This window comes from Elephantulus edwardii, unplaced genomic scaffold, assembly GCF_000299155.1.
Source record: "Elephantulus edwardii isolate Elephantulus edwardi_28Jun2011 unplaced genomic scaffold, EleEdw1.0 scaffold00011, whole genome shotgun sequence".
Classification (NCBI taxonomy): Eukaryota; Metazoa; Chordata; class Mammalia; order Macroscelidea; family Macroscelididae; genus Elephantulus; species Elephantulus edwardii.
Window position 1 is genome coordinate 21114896 of NW_006399761.1, and position 13945 is coordinate 21128840.

The window sequence follows — 13945 nt, forward strand, 5'->3', positions numbered from 1 at the left end:
TCGGCGCCCGGCCGGGCCGGCAGTTCGCTCCCAGTGCCCCGTGAGTCGCGTAGACGCCTCCCCGCTCGCCTCCTGCCCTGCTCGGCCGTCGCTGCGCCGGGCCCTGCGCTCCCCAGTGGCTGGGGCTCGGCTCTCCGTGTGTGTGCGTTAAACTTCGGGGCTGGTTGGGGTGTCAGTGACAATTCTCCAAGTCCTCTTGCAGTGACCGCCCGCCCCTGAGCGGGGGAGGGGGGGGGTGTGCGGAGCCAGCTGTCCCAGGCCCTGGACTTTGCACTATTCGGCCAGGGGTGCCGTCGGGGGGCCCAGCTCGGACACAGACTCCTAAATTGTGCCGCCTTATTTGTTTTTCTGTCACGAAATAGTTCCACTGATGGGAGGCGAGCTCAGCTATAAGTTTAGGTACAGTTTGCCGTAGGATTTTTTTTTTCCTTGCTGGGGTCATTTAGAGGATGTTTCTGCACCAAGAAAATAAGGTTTTCACTAGCACTGAACTGGGGAGAAGCAGATAGGAGGGGAAGACTTCCAGTCTGAGACGAGACAGCAGGGGACATTTTAATAGAACAGGGCAGCCCGAGTTGGTCCTCAAGAAGATAATTGTTTCGTGAGCTGTCTTCTTTACTTTCCTGTGTATCTTAAGAAGTGTGCATAATGTGTGGGAAGAGCCGGAAAGTTGGAGGCAACAGTAGAGTTAACTGAGGACCCAAGTGTTGGAAGTACCTTTTGATAGTTGGGGATTAGTTAGCCCTGGACAGTCCCCTGAGGAGGGGACTGGGGACTGGTTAGTTTTGGTGATCTGGGTAGTTTGCTCAGCTAGTAGCAGTCCGTTCTGCTTTGAATGTGCTGGGGTGGGTGGTGGTGGTGGTGGTGGGGGTGGTGCTATCAGGATGAAAACGCCCATCCCAGGTTCCTAGATTGTGAAAACACCCATCCTAGGTTCCTTGATTGTGGTAGGAGGGAAATTAGCCTGTTGGTAAATCTGCTTGCTTTCTCACTTCAGCAATGTCTTTAAGAAAGTTATCTTAAAAAAAAAAAAAAGTTAACGTTTAAATACAGTATGTGTGTTATACAGACACAAAAGTACTTTAAAAGCTTTCACTGATTTACTTAGATGTTCATACTGATATAAAAATATTTCTGTTGCTCACTTAACCCTTTAAACTAATTTTCCCTTCCCCCCCTTACTCCTTAATAGCATATATATAGGTCCTGTTGCTAAGAAATCCTTTGAAATGGATTTGACAGGCTGAAAAAAAACCAAACCAAAAACCCCACAAACCCAACAAAAGAACTCAGATCTGTGCTTGCTTTATTACAACAGGTAGAAGAAAAGACATTTCATTTACAGTGACAATCGAGGGTACAGCCAGAAGTATCCAGGGAAGAGTGTCAAGCAACTGTTAGAGCTTCTTAGTTCTTTCCCTGAAAGAACTGAGAGATAGTAACTCAGATTTGGAAAATCCCACTTCACCCCCACATTTAGCAACATCTTCCTTTTCTTGAGAAGCTGAATTGTTAATTTTACCAAGTTAACATGCACTGAATTATTTTATCATTATTATTGGGGGGAAAAATAACATCTATTTTGATGTTTTAAAACTAGCTGGAATTTGTGTAAAGGCTATCTGGCTTATGCATTTCCTTTTTTTAAATAGAATCCCAAAAGGCAAAAAGAAAAGTTCCACCCATTACTTTAGGAAACAGTTGTATACACACAAAGTATGGCAAAGGTCAGTGTCTTAATGTCAGTATATCTGCGTATTTCTATCAGTAGTTACAGGAGCATTCTACAAATGACTGGTGTCAAATTATTCCACCAGTTTACTCTTGCCAGAATATCATAAACCTCAGTAAACTGAAGAAGGTAAAAACTACAAGAGATAAAAACTTAGAGATTTTCCCTTGCTGGATCTCCCAGTAAAGATTGCTGAGAACATATGCACACTTGTTTCCCACTTCATCTGTATCAGAAAATACAAGGCCTTTTGTCAGTATTATTCTATACAAAAACATGCGTGGATAAACAGAGATAGATTACTCACTTGGAGCATTTTTTAAAATGTGTTGCTCCTGAGAGTTCCTGTTTGTTGTCATGGTATATAGCTGGCTGGTGATAGCTCCAAGTTGCAATAGTTTCTTGGCAAAAGAGAGGAGGAGAGAAAGAAAGAGAGCGAGCGAGCGAGCATGCTCCCTGATAAATGAGTCCAAAGATCAGATCCTGTGCTGAAGGGGTCAGGAGGGCAAGCTCCTGTTGAAGTGGAAATGTCCTCACCGGAAAGTAGCCACTCACTCTTCTAGATCTTTCCTGTAATTAACACCAGCAGATCCTGGAAATCTGAAAACACTATGGCTGTCACACAGATCACATAGTCCCTTACCTAAGATCATTGATTGTTTCCTAAAACCTTTGTCAGATTTGCACAAGCTATGTGTGCTATGGGTGGTATGTGTGGTATAAGGTATGTGGGGATACCTAATTTAATCTGGATATTTCGAAGGAAACAGCTACTAACCAGAGTTGGTATCTGCTTGTGAAATATGGTTGTCTCAGATAGACAGGGCAGTTGGTATTGAAGGCAGCCCTCAGGGCGCTCCGTGCAGATGCTGGGAAACCCCAGTGACCGTGCTGCCCCCGGAGCCCAGCACTCATTGTCTCCAGCCCCGTCTTTCTCCATTACACTGTGTGGTAGTTCATTCTTTGTATGAGTCTGTGAATGGCATATGTCAGGCCAATATGAAGACATTCCTATTCTGGGTAATAAATAGATGCCTTGTTTTGTTTTTGTGGTGTTGGGGTTTTTTCCCCCCTGAGGATCATGAGAGAGACAAAACATATTTGGTTTTCTGAAAATAGAAAAAAATTTCAAAATGAAAAATCATCATCTTTTAAGTGCCTAGAACCAGGTAGCGGTAGGTGATCTGCTTTGAGCGTCACCCTTGGACGTGTGTAATGCTTCTCTCAGTGTCTGAGGGACTCTGAGGCTGGACAGGCCACTTTGTATCTTCTCAGGAGTCTTCTCTCCATCGGCAGAACTTAATGCCAGGATCTGCTGAAGCAAATGCCCAGACGTGATTGATCCCTTTTAGAAACCTGGCCTCCTGGCAACTGTATCCTGCACCCTCCCTGTGTGGAGTTCAGAACCTCCTGCTCCCTCTTACCCTGCCTCTTCTGTCACCACCAAGGCGGGTGCTTCCCTGACACCAATGGTGGCAGGCCCACGCCCACCACCCAGAGCCCACCACCCAGAGCAAGCCAGCTATGCAGATGTGGAGGGCGAGGCCTGGGAGGGCAGGGGGCGGAGGGCATATCTGAAGCCGAATGAACAACTGCTCCAGCAGGTCCGACTAGTTTTGGGTGCCCAAAGACATCTTTGTTTCTCTATAGTAACCCCAAGTAGCAGCAGACTTAAGCTCTTAAAGCTAATGCGTGTCTGCATTGCCGCATTATTTCAAAATGCTCCACCGAGGCATAACCCATCTCAGCTTGGAGAGGATGCTCCACCAAGTACTTGTGTTTCCAAGGACTTTGACACAGACTGGGGAAGAAGGGAATGGGTTCCGGCTCCTCTGTGAGGACACGCCGGATAGATGTGTACAGTCCCTTTTCGGGAAGCCTGTGTGGACTTGCTGGGCACCAGTAAATCCTACCGCTTGAATATGCTATGGTCAGAAACTGAAATAATGAAATGTCACTTGCTGCACCTCAGCCTCTCTGGCTGGCTCTTATCATTCCACGCCACAAGGCCAGGCGCTGGGGCTTCCAGCAAGCCCAGGCGCACCCCACCCTTGTGTTGAAAATGTTGCCCAAGCTCAACTCAGGGAATCTGAACGTCTGCGGGACATCTCTGCCCCAGAACAGGTTTGTCTAAAATTCTAGCTCTAATAAAGCTGTAACAAGGTGGCAGCTGTTGAAAACTACTCCTTTGAATGGTTTTATATCCCATTTTAAAATCTCGGAGACAGATTGGCCTTTCAGAGTCCTCTCCTCTTTTAAGGACGCTCTCTGAGCATGTGTACCTGTGTCCCCCCAACTGCGTGGCTCTCATAGAAGACCATGCCAGCGTAGGAACTTGAGTGCAGTGGACGACATCGTGCCACTTAGCCCTGATGGACATAGTGGTGGTCGTTTTCTGGACAACTACTAAAGTTAATGGATTAATTTTTATTTTTTTAAACCGTGCCAAGAAAAGGAAAAGCGATTTCACTTGGTAATGATGCATAGCTGTCCAGCAGAAATGTGTGTACAGATTCAAAATGTGAATACGTGCCTTCTTAAAGATCCTGAAGTTGGAGTAGCACGAGCAAGAATTATGAGCAGGTGGGAGAGACTTTGTTAAGGGTCTTTGAAACCTGCGTTTTAAGAGGTAGAATACTGAGGAAAGAAATACGGCTTGGTCCGTCTGGGAGTTGCATTATGACCCCTGCCTCTTTGGTGGCTCACACCCACAGGAGAGAGATGGGGAATTTCTTCTGGTGTGATTTGCCCATGGGGAGGGTCAGCTCTGAGTCTGTTCTGAGGGCATGGCAGAAAGACACAGTTCATGGGATACCTGATTATGATCGTGCTTTACTAAATGACTGCATTGCATAAAATCAGTAAATTATCAATACATAGAAAATTGACTGTTAGAAGTGCCTTTACCTCAAAGTAATTATTTTTTTAAACAAAACAAACAATAAACAGCTGCCGTGTTTACAGAGCACTCTATCCACTGCTCCCTCCCCCATTTGCATTTGCATCCTCATTTATTTTTTTGCCTTTGTGACTTCAGTATATAAGTTTAAATTGGCTTTGTAGAACTTTATTAACTTGTCTAAGTCTTTGAACTAACTATGGAAACATTCTGAATATACTACTTAGGGAAGGTATTCACATATTATCCTTTTTATGCCTTTAGTTGCATTTCTATTATGTTATCCCTTAATTTTTAGTCTTAAACTCTAGATATGTGCTATTCTTTTTAAGAAATCCAGATTAAAACCATACACTGTTTAATTTTATACTCAGTAAGTAAAGAAAGTGACATTTTCCTGATTGTTCTGAGTACCTGTGGATGCTAAAAGGTGAAATATGCCTGAGTTTGTGGGGTCTGTTTTGTAACATGCCTTCTTTCAAATTATTCCCCCACTTTGAAAAATTGGGACACAAAGATTAAAAACCAATCATAATTTTAAGACACCTCATTAAAAGTATTTCCTGTTGTTGTTGTTGTTGTGACTCATGGCATCAAAACTGACTTTGAGCTGACCCTCCAGCAAGTTTTCAGATACAATAAACCTCGTGGAAGGAGATTCCCCATCCATCTACAGCTCAGCAGGTGGATTTGAACCAGTGTCTTCACTAGTGTAGTAAGCTATTCCTTTTAGTATCAAGTAGTTGGTTAACAAAACCTGGAAAGCAACTTCATTAAAGATACAGTTGAACCTTTTCCCAGAATCGTTCTATGGATACACTTAACTGTTTCATGTAGCTGAGGAACCTTGTTTTTGAAAGCTGTCCTGTTCTTTTGACAAAGACATTCATTGGTTTTTTTTTTTAACAAAGCTTGCTTTTTTTTTTTTAACTGATGCTATTTGTTAAGGGTCTCTAATGTGAAGAAAAAACAAAGTATCTTTGGGGAAAAGATGATACAAGAGAGTTAAAAACAAGAATCCAATCCAAGCAATTATAAATACAGGAGAAATTTCCCTTATGTATGGGGAGGGAGGGGAGGGGCTGGTACACAATCTTATAGGAGAGAAATTGAAATCTTAAGAATTATTTACGTGAAAGTTAATGAGGCTTTAGATTTCTGAATGGGAGCATTGTGTTCCTAACACCAAATTATTGTGAAGTAGTTTGATTATTTAAATGATCACGTATGTGTTTGTGTTTACACATATATTTTTATATGTTCTTCCTTGCTAACTTTCAGAGAGAAAAGGTGATAGTAGCTCGTCTGTTAGCATTGTTGAACATGCATAACCTTGTAATTTGCATAGAGACAAAATCTCTCTAAGGCATTACATTTTACAACTAAATGACCTCCTCCCACATCCTTTATGAAAACTTTCCTCACATAATTGCTTGAAGCAGCAGTATCTGTTCACTGTGGGGGTAATTTTCAGTATTGAAATTTTCAGTCTTCATTATGAAACCTTTTTTTTGCACTGGTCAGGGTTGCTGTGGCAGTAAGGAGCTGCACCGCCAAATTTAAGGCACGCGGTTCGAATCCACCAGCTAACTATTCCTGGATGGAGGGAGGAAGGAAGATGGTCAGTCTTCTCCCCTGCAATTTTCTGCCCCAGAAAACCCGCTGGAGGGTCAGCTATGGCTGGTTCTGATGTAACAGTCTTCAACAACAGCTTACTGGTCAAATTTGTACTACCAGGCTTAGGTGTTATTGGGAGCCCATTTGAGCAACCTGATTGGCTATTCTGTGTTGCTTCTCACATTTGTTCATTGTTACGTTTGCACATCTCATGGCTTGCATGTCCATTGTTACATGTATGTTCTCACGTCCCTTCAGGAATCCTCCAAGGATTTGAACCAGTTTTTGAAGCATCACAACAACTTTCCTACATACAGTGTTCCAGAGTCTGAACTAATAGAATTTGGTTTGTTCTTGGCCAGGTTTCCCAGCTGCTTAGCAGTGACCTGTGGAGACCTGAATAAGGGAGGAATCTCAGATCTGTACACCGTGAGGGATCTGCCTTCAGGGGCGCCTGCTTGCTCTTTCGCGCCCCCTTGTGGCTAGCTATGCTATTTCCCTTCCTCGTACTGAGCATGCTCGTTTACGTAAAGCGTTAACAGCTTTCTTACGCTGAAAAAAATCATCAGTGGTTCTCATGGACAGTATAAATACTCTGTTGTGCTTTTTAAATTTGCAGTATTTTGAAAATACATATTGACGTGTGACGTGTTTTAACTTTTGATTTTGCAAAATTTTGAGTATGCTGAAAAGCAATGGAAGGGTATTGCACCCCGGGCGGCGGTGTGGTCGCCCAGCGTCAGCCTAGATCAGCGCAGCCCGGCTTGATTCATTCCCGTGGCCGTTCCTCCTATCCCACGAGTATTTTCACTCAAATTCCAGGCATCACATCCCGTTGAGTGTGTTTTTGTAAAATATAAACTGAGAAATGTGTCCTTCTTTTCAACCTTTAAGTATGCATTGCTTTGGGCAAGAAACCTCGCGTAGATCTTAGAGTTGTTTACATTGTTGCTGGAAGAAGGTAGCGGGTTCCTGAGAGTTCCTAAGAGTTCAGGTTGACACTTCAAATACCCTACAGAACAGCCGTAAGACGATGTATTAGAAACAGTATACTTAACAACTACTTTCTAAAAAGCCTGTTTTCCCCACCCAGATGCTTATTCCAAAGAGAGAAAGACTTGAAAGATTCCTTCACAGAATTTGACTTGATTTTGTTTGTTAAATACAGGTAGTTGTTTAAGTTTAAAGATTCCCCCCACCCCCACCCCGAACATTAGATTGTAATTTGTTGGAAATTGCCTGTGGTGTGGTAGGAGTGTGTAAAAATTGCAAGGAAGAAAGGTAGACTTTCTGAAAATACAAACTTTGGGGAGAGGGGAAGTCAGCTTCCTGACCAGGTATCAGCAGTGCCCAGCCTTTGAAGGCGGCCGTGGGGTGCTGGGGGCGCCCGTGCTCGGGGTCATCAGGGGCGCGGTAGTGGGGCCCGCCCGGGCGCGGGGTGATCGGCCTGCCGGCAGCTCCCCGCGCCCTGAGCCTGCAGGCGGCGCCGCGCAAACACTGGTGTCGGGTTACAGCTTCAGACTCTCTGGAGCAGTTAGCTGGCTCGGTGCAGCCGCTGGCTTCGTAATTACACTGCTGCTTTGTTGGGGGAGGCTTTGTCTTACTTCCCAATTAGCGTGATGTTACTGCGGGGACCTGGGATCCTGCGTGAGACAACCCCCCCCCCCCCAGCTGGTGACTAGATGTCTTCCCCTTGCCTTTGGAGCCTCGCCCTGGGCCGTGCATTGCCGTTGAGGGCCGGCGCCCTGCTGGAAGCCAGCCCTGGTCCAGCAGCTTCGCAACCCACCACTGGGTTCTCTCCCTGGGCTGTACAAGGACCGTGGGGAGACACCCTGGCCCGGCAGCTCCCCGTCCCACCTCTGGGACCTCTCCCTGGGCTGTGCATGGATAGTGAGGGCAACACCCTGCTGAAGCTAGCCCTGGTCCAGCGGCTCCGCAGCCCACGGCCTCTCGCACTCCGTCCTCACTCCGTCCTTTCGGGGATGGCTTGCTCTCCTGGAGCACGCTGCTTGTTCTTCCTGGGGGGAGGAGGATGCTAAAACGTCCACTTGCTCTTCTGTGTTAGCCATGGGCGGGTTTGAAGGTGTAGTATTTTATCTGGAAAGAATGGAGCTGAGGGAGCTACTGCTTCCTCTCACTGCAGTCAGAGCAGCTTCCCCTTCCAGCTTGGGAGTAGCTGTGTCACAGCCTGACCAGCAGGAAGCCAGAGGTCCACTGTGGGGGAGTCCTCCCAGTGGGCAGGTGCTCCCTAGAGTAAGTCCTCCCAGTGGGCAGATCCTCCCTAGAGCGGGTCTTCCTGGGCCTCCCTGTGAGCAGATCTTCCCTGGGAGTCTTCCCTGGTGGGGTGCCCTTTTGGGGCCCATAGGCAAGGCCTTCTGCCCTAACCTAACCCTAACCCTAAACCTAACCCTAACCCTGACCACAGTAAAAGCAGAATCCCAAACGCACGTTAAGGCCAGGTGCCCAGCGGGCAGAGGAGGAAGAATAGGAACGTCCTGTTTAAAAGTTGTCTGCAGACAATTTCTGGCCCCGGTTTACGCCGGCCTCTTTTTTTTTCCCTATGCATTTTCTTCTGAGCACATTTGCCAAAGGCCTGTCCCTGCCGGCACCATTCCCCTGACGGGTGCAGGGTGTGTCTTTGTCAACCTTCGTGGTGAGGGCTCCAGACACACAGGATGCCAGTGACGGAGCAGCTTCTGCTGGCCTTTCTGAAGACATCGCTCACGGATCTTCTCTGGGGTTTTTTGGGGGGGTTTGTTTATTTGTTTTTTACTTTTCCTCTAAAAGAGATGGTTGTCAGGACAGATCTCTTCTCTGAATTGTTGGCATTAATGCAAACACCTCCTCAGATGAGTTGAGTGTGGGTATTGCCTCACGGCTGGAACCCCACCTCTGCCAGCCTCCGCAGCACAGTGGTTGACAGGCTGAAGGGCCTGGCTTCTTACAGCTCCTTCTGGAAATGTAGGCCTCTACGGTTTTTTTCGATCAAGTAACCAAAATTTTCAAACATTTTAATAAGTAAGGCATGCTTACAGAAGCAGTATGGATCCTGAAGGCCCAGGTTAGTGTTAAAGCCAACGCTGCATTATTTAGCACCAACGTGCAGAGCTAGCCCTTGTCCAGCTGCCCCGCATCCTCGGGCCTGTAGTAAGCTGCACTTCCACCACTGCCCTTCCCAGAGCTGGCTCTGCCTGGAAATGGAATTACAGCAGCAGCGGTTGGGAAATTCACTGCGCCCCTGGGACAGGAACGGGTCGACTTTCTAGTCGCTGTCTTCTGGTCCAAAAGGAAATGGGGTCACACTCTCCACCCGGGTGGGGTTGTGCGTGGCCTTGCAGGGCTGGCTTCAGAGTCCCTTGACTCCCTGCCTCCCTCAGTCATGACCCCCTCAGTTGCTGCTGGGACTGAACTGTCAGTTTTCTTTCTTTGTAAGGAGCTTTTGAAACTTACTTATCTTTCTCTGGATAATGAAGAAAAGTCCATCAGTGATGGCTTGTTTTCCTTCTCTCTGGGGTAGTGACTGCTCCTTAAAATACCAGGCAAATGTTGACATCTTTTTTTTTCCCCCCAACGGACGTGGAGAGTGTCTTCACCGAAAGGCATCCCTTGTGGCACCTTGTGGTAGGTGGTGGTTTGGTAGTAGCATATACACCCTTCAAACAGACATTAGGTCATGTGTGTAGTTTCCACCTGTCTGTGAGCGGAGCCCTGCAGGTTCCTATGGTCAGCAGGGTCCAGTGGAGCTTCCAGACTAAAGCCGACAGTGGCCTCCTTCAGATAATCAGCCAGGGGAACCCCTGGAGGCCACAGTTGGTCTGCAGCCAGTTTGGAAAATGGAGCAGCACTAGGTGGCTTTTCCTTCTGTTGTGATTGGGGTTTTCCGTGCATGCGGGCTGAAGTTCAGCTCAGGTAGCTAATAGCACCAGGGGAGAGCTGCAGAGGTGCCCCAGCCGGCCCCTGGCCCTCCTGTCCAGCCCGTCAGCACCAGGGGACCTGCAGGGAAAGCTGTCCTTCCCCCCTTTTTTGGGAATGACAGAAGTGGTCATTTGAAAAAGTGGATTTTATATATATTTTCACTCTTAAACTTTTAACATCTCATTATTTTGATATTTCAAGTAACACTAAAGAAGTATTAAGAGAAGTACAGCTTTTTTTAAAAGTTAAAGAGAACATTTTTATTTCCTTTGGGTTGTTGAGGGTTTTTTTAAAAAAAATATAAAACATTAGCCTTTTAAATGCTGGTACTCATCCACTGTAAAACTCGCAAAAGAGAGAGAGCTGGTAACGGGGCTGGCAGGGGCTTTGCTCGGTTTTTGTCTGCAACTTAATTATCCTCATCATTATTACCGAATAAAATCAGTGGATTTCCCTGGAAACTCAACATCTCAGAGAGTTTAGGAAGCTCGAAGGGGAGATTGAGATTTGTGGAAGGAAACAGTACCAGTTCAGGGCCGCTGCCTGTCCTGTACTCTTGTATCTTCTAGCCCCTGGCAGAGTGTGTCGTGTGTTGTAAGGTGGGTGTCACTGAACTGCCTCCAGCTTCCATTCCTTGTTGCAGCCCTTGTCTCAGTCCATTGGTCGAGGATCTTCCAGCCCTCTCTTTCCATTATAAAACAACATTTTTCTCCAGGGACTGGTGTCTCCTGATCAGATAGCCAGTGTTAGTGAGAAGGAATCTCGCCATCATCTCTTACGGAGCATTCTGAACAGCCAAGCTTTCTCCAGGACATACTGGCCCATCCTTGCAGTGTTCCCTGCCACACCACAGTCCTTTGCAGTCCTCCTTGTTCATCTTCCAGTTCTGCACGCTTGTGATGCCACTGAAAGAACCACGTGCGGCTCGGGCACACCTTAAGCCGACCCAGTGACAGCGTCACTCTGCCCAGTGCAGGGCACTGTCTGCAGTGCAGGTTTCTGAGCATCGTCGCGTGCTTTGGTGGAAGGTTCTAGAGTCAGCTGGGTTTCCCAGGCAGTAGTTCATATGCTGGCTCTTTGGTGACCTGGGCCAGAATCCCTGCGATGAGTCCCAGTCTCCTTCCCTCTTTCCTACCTTCCTGTTCTGTTTGGATTCGCCTTCTCGTGTTTGGATTGGGGCACATGCTGCCCTTTGGTCTTGTAAGGTTCATCTGTGGACACATTCTTCAGTTTTTTTACAGACTCTGTAAGTGCCTCTCATTTCACATCAGGGTTGGAATCTCAAGGCTGTATAGTCTTGGAGCTCCCTCCAGTCATTTTCTGACCAGTAAGTTAGTTTTTCTTGTATGTGTGTGGTTTGGGTTTTGTCTTTTTTTTACACTTTCAATTTTGTCCTCCTGGTTTTTACCCATTATAACCGGGGCCTTCTATTGTAGAAGGTTTGGTCAGAGGAGTCAGCAGTGGGACTGGACATGGCCTACTTCCAGGCTCAGGTTAAAGGGCCCTGATCCTTGAGGCTAATTTCTCTCGAGTTTATTGTCCTTCATCTTCCGACACATGAGGTGAAAGGAAACCAGCAGGCCACATGCAAGCCTTTAAGACCCTATACTCCACCCACCACACTAATGTTGCTACTCTGTCAGGTTGGCTCAGGGTGACCTTAACGTGTCACAGAACGGAGCGTTGCCTGGGCCTGCATTCTCTCTGGGACTGAGCCACAGAGCCCAGGCTGGACATCAGAAGAGCGACGGTCTAGATTAAATGACCGGAAAGCAAGGTCTTCACCTGAGATTGTTCTGTGCAGAAAGATGTGATGGCAAGGTGACCTGGACCTGGAGGAGACCGCCTTTCCAGGAGGTGATAGATAACCAGCTGGTGGGCATCCTCACTGGAGGCGGACAGGTGGCAGCCTCAGGCAGGGTGGGGGTGAGGATTGGGGGTGGCCGGACAGGTGATGAGGCAAAAGTGGTTCATAGCAGTTTTAAATTCAGTCCATAGCTGCCTTCGTAGTAGTCTGAGGCAGGAGGCCGCTGTTCCTTTGAAATGCATCTGTGTCTATGGAATCACAGTGTGTTGTTAGGAAGCGTCTCAGGTACTCAAACAGCAGTGCTTATAATCAGAGTGAAATAGTTTTAAATTCATCCAGTTGCATTTAGACCCAGTGGTGTGCATTCAGGCGGGGCTATGGGCGATCACAGGTGGGGACGTAGACATTCCTCCACTTGGTTGGAGACTGAAGTATGGTGTCGGCTCTGTGGTCATTCCACACAGGCCAAGCGCTTCGCCACATGTCACCAGACCGCAGAGGGCTTGGTGCATAACGAGGGCAGAAGGCGCCTTCTGGGAGCACACGCGGCTCTGCCCCCTTGTACGTGTTCCCCCTCCTCCAACTGGGATCTGCAATCATCTGCAGCATGTGACGTGGGGATCTGTGTATTTGCACTCTGAATTGTCCTCTGGGGCTTTAAAAAGAGATTTCTTTGGGGGAGGGCAATTGAACCTGCATGCTAATGGTAGGCATTGCGAGTAACAGCACTTGAGCTGAGAAAGTCAAAATCCCCGTTTCCATGGTAACCCTTAACTTGTCTGTGTCGTACACATTTCTCAAGAAATACATTTACCAGGCTACCTCGTGATAAAAAACTGCTCCACAGGCCAAGGCAGGCAGGTGCCCCGGGTTTCTAACGTTTGTGAGGTCTTCCCCCAGGGACTCGGTCAGTCCTAAATGGCACAGGACAGGGATCTGAAGTCTGAGTCCTGGCCACTCACGCGCCTCCTTTTTCGTCGTGTAAATGTGTTCAAGTGTGATTAATTCCGCTTCCTTCCTCTCTCCCTTGCAGATATATGTTGGGTAAAGGCGAAAAGCGGAAGTTTGATGAGTATGAAGATGGGCTGGAAGGCAAAGGCGTGTCTCCCTCCGACGGTCCATCTAAGGTGTCGTACACCTTACAGCGCCAGGCTGTCTTCAACATTTCCCTTATGAAACTCTACACCCACAGGCCCCTGACCGAGCCCAGCTTGCAGAAGACTGTTTTAATCAACAACATGTTGAGGCGAATCCAGGAGGAGCTCAAGCAGGAAGGCAGCCTGCGGCCCATGTTTGCCACCTCCTCCCAGCCCAGCGACTCCCTGAGTGACAGCTACCGAGAGACCCCGCCGGCCTTCAGCCACCCTGTGTCCCTGCCCGCCCTGCCCTGCGACCTGGGGGGCACCGCACCCCTGGAGGCCTGCCTCACCCCGGCCTCGCTGCTCGAGGACGACGATGACACTTTTTGCACTGCCCAGGCCGCGCCTGGGGCGCCCCCCAAGCCCTGCCCCTCACTGCTCCCTCCAGAAAAGGACAGCTTCTCCTCTGCTCTGGACGAGATCGAGGAGCTCTGTCCCACATCTACCTCCACCGAGGCCGCAGCAGCCACCACCGACAGCTTGAAAGGGAACCCCAGCGCCTCGAAACTCGAGGGGCTCCCCGAGGGCCGGACAGAGGACCCGAAGCTCATGGACTCTCTGCCCGGGAACTTTGAGATAACCACCTCCACAGGGTTCCTGACAGACTTGACCCTGGATGACATCCTGTTTGCAGACATCGATACGTCCATGTATGATTTTGACCCCTGCACGTCCACATCGGGGACAGCCTCGAAAATGGCCCCCGTGTCAGCCGACGACCTCCTCAAGACCCTCGCCCCTTACAGCAGCCAGCCTGTCGCCCCGAGTCAGCCTTTCAAAATGGACCTAACCGAGCTGGACCACATCATGGAGGTGCTCGTGGGGTCCTAGGCCGC

General features: G+C 48.1%; 1 protein-coding gene across 1 annotated transcript in view; it reads left to right on the forward strand.

Moving 5' to 3' along the window:
• Positions 1-13941, forward strand: part of SERTAD2 (SERTA domain containing 2) — a 14297-nt gene extending 356 nt beyond the window's left edge. The window contains exon 2 of the mRNA XM_006880947.1: positions 13004-13941. Within this exon, the coding sequence (XP_006881009.1) occupies positions 13008-13940 (933 nt within the window). The 5' untranslated portion in view covers positions 13004-13007 and the 3' untranslated portion in view covers position 13941. The remainder of the gene's footprint in view (positions 1-13003) is intronic.
• Positions 13942-13945: the final 4 nt, after the last annotated feature.